The 344-nt window shown below is 66.3% G+C and overlaps 1 protein-coding gene across 1 annotated transcript in view; it reads left to right on the forward strand.

Moving 5' to 3' along the window:
* CSF3R (colony stimulating factor 3 receptor (granulocyte)) overlaps nt 1-344 on the forward strand; it is a gene marked incomplete at both ends in the record, with an annotated part of 4,242 nt that overhangs the window by 2,568 nt on the left and 1,330 nt on the right. The window contains 1 exon segment of the mRNA XM_010132461.1: nt 243-301. Coding sequence (XP_010130763.1) covers nt 243-301 — 59 coding nt within the window.

The following is a 344-nucleotide window of genomic DNA, read 5'->3' on the forward strand; positions in this document are numbered from 1 at the left end:
CAGCATCGCCCCGTCCCAGGCAGGGGCACACGCTGCTCCCGTCTCCTGCCACAGCCGTTTGGAATGTTTTGGGGTGGTTTCTCCCTGTTCCTCACCACGGGAAGGCCAGCACCCCACGGGCAGCCCACGGCATCACCAACAGCCACGTGCAAGGCCATGGCCCCCTGCGCTGCCCACATCGGCACCTCTCAAGCTGTCTCCCCTCCTCATCACCCCGCCTGTCTCCCCTCCTCTTCCTCCAGCCAAACTGGACCCCCCCACCCTACAGAGCATCCAGTCCATCCCCTTCCAGACCGACTGCGTCAGCGTGGCCTGGCAGGGGGCCCCCAGCAAAGGCAACCTGG

This window comes from Buceros rhinoceros, unplaced genomic scaffold (genome assembly GCF_000710305.1).
Source record: "Buceros rhinoceros silvestris isolate BGI_N320 unplaced genomic scaffold, ASM71030v1 scaffold15723, whole genome shotgun sequence".
Taxonomy (NCBI): Eukaryota; Metazoa; Chordata; class Aves; order Bucerotiformes; family Bucerotidae; genus Buceros; species Buceros rhinoceros.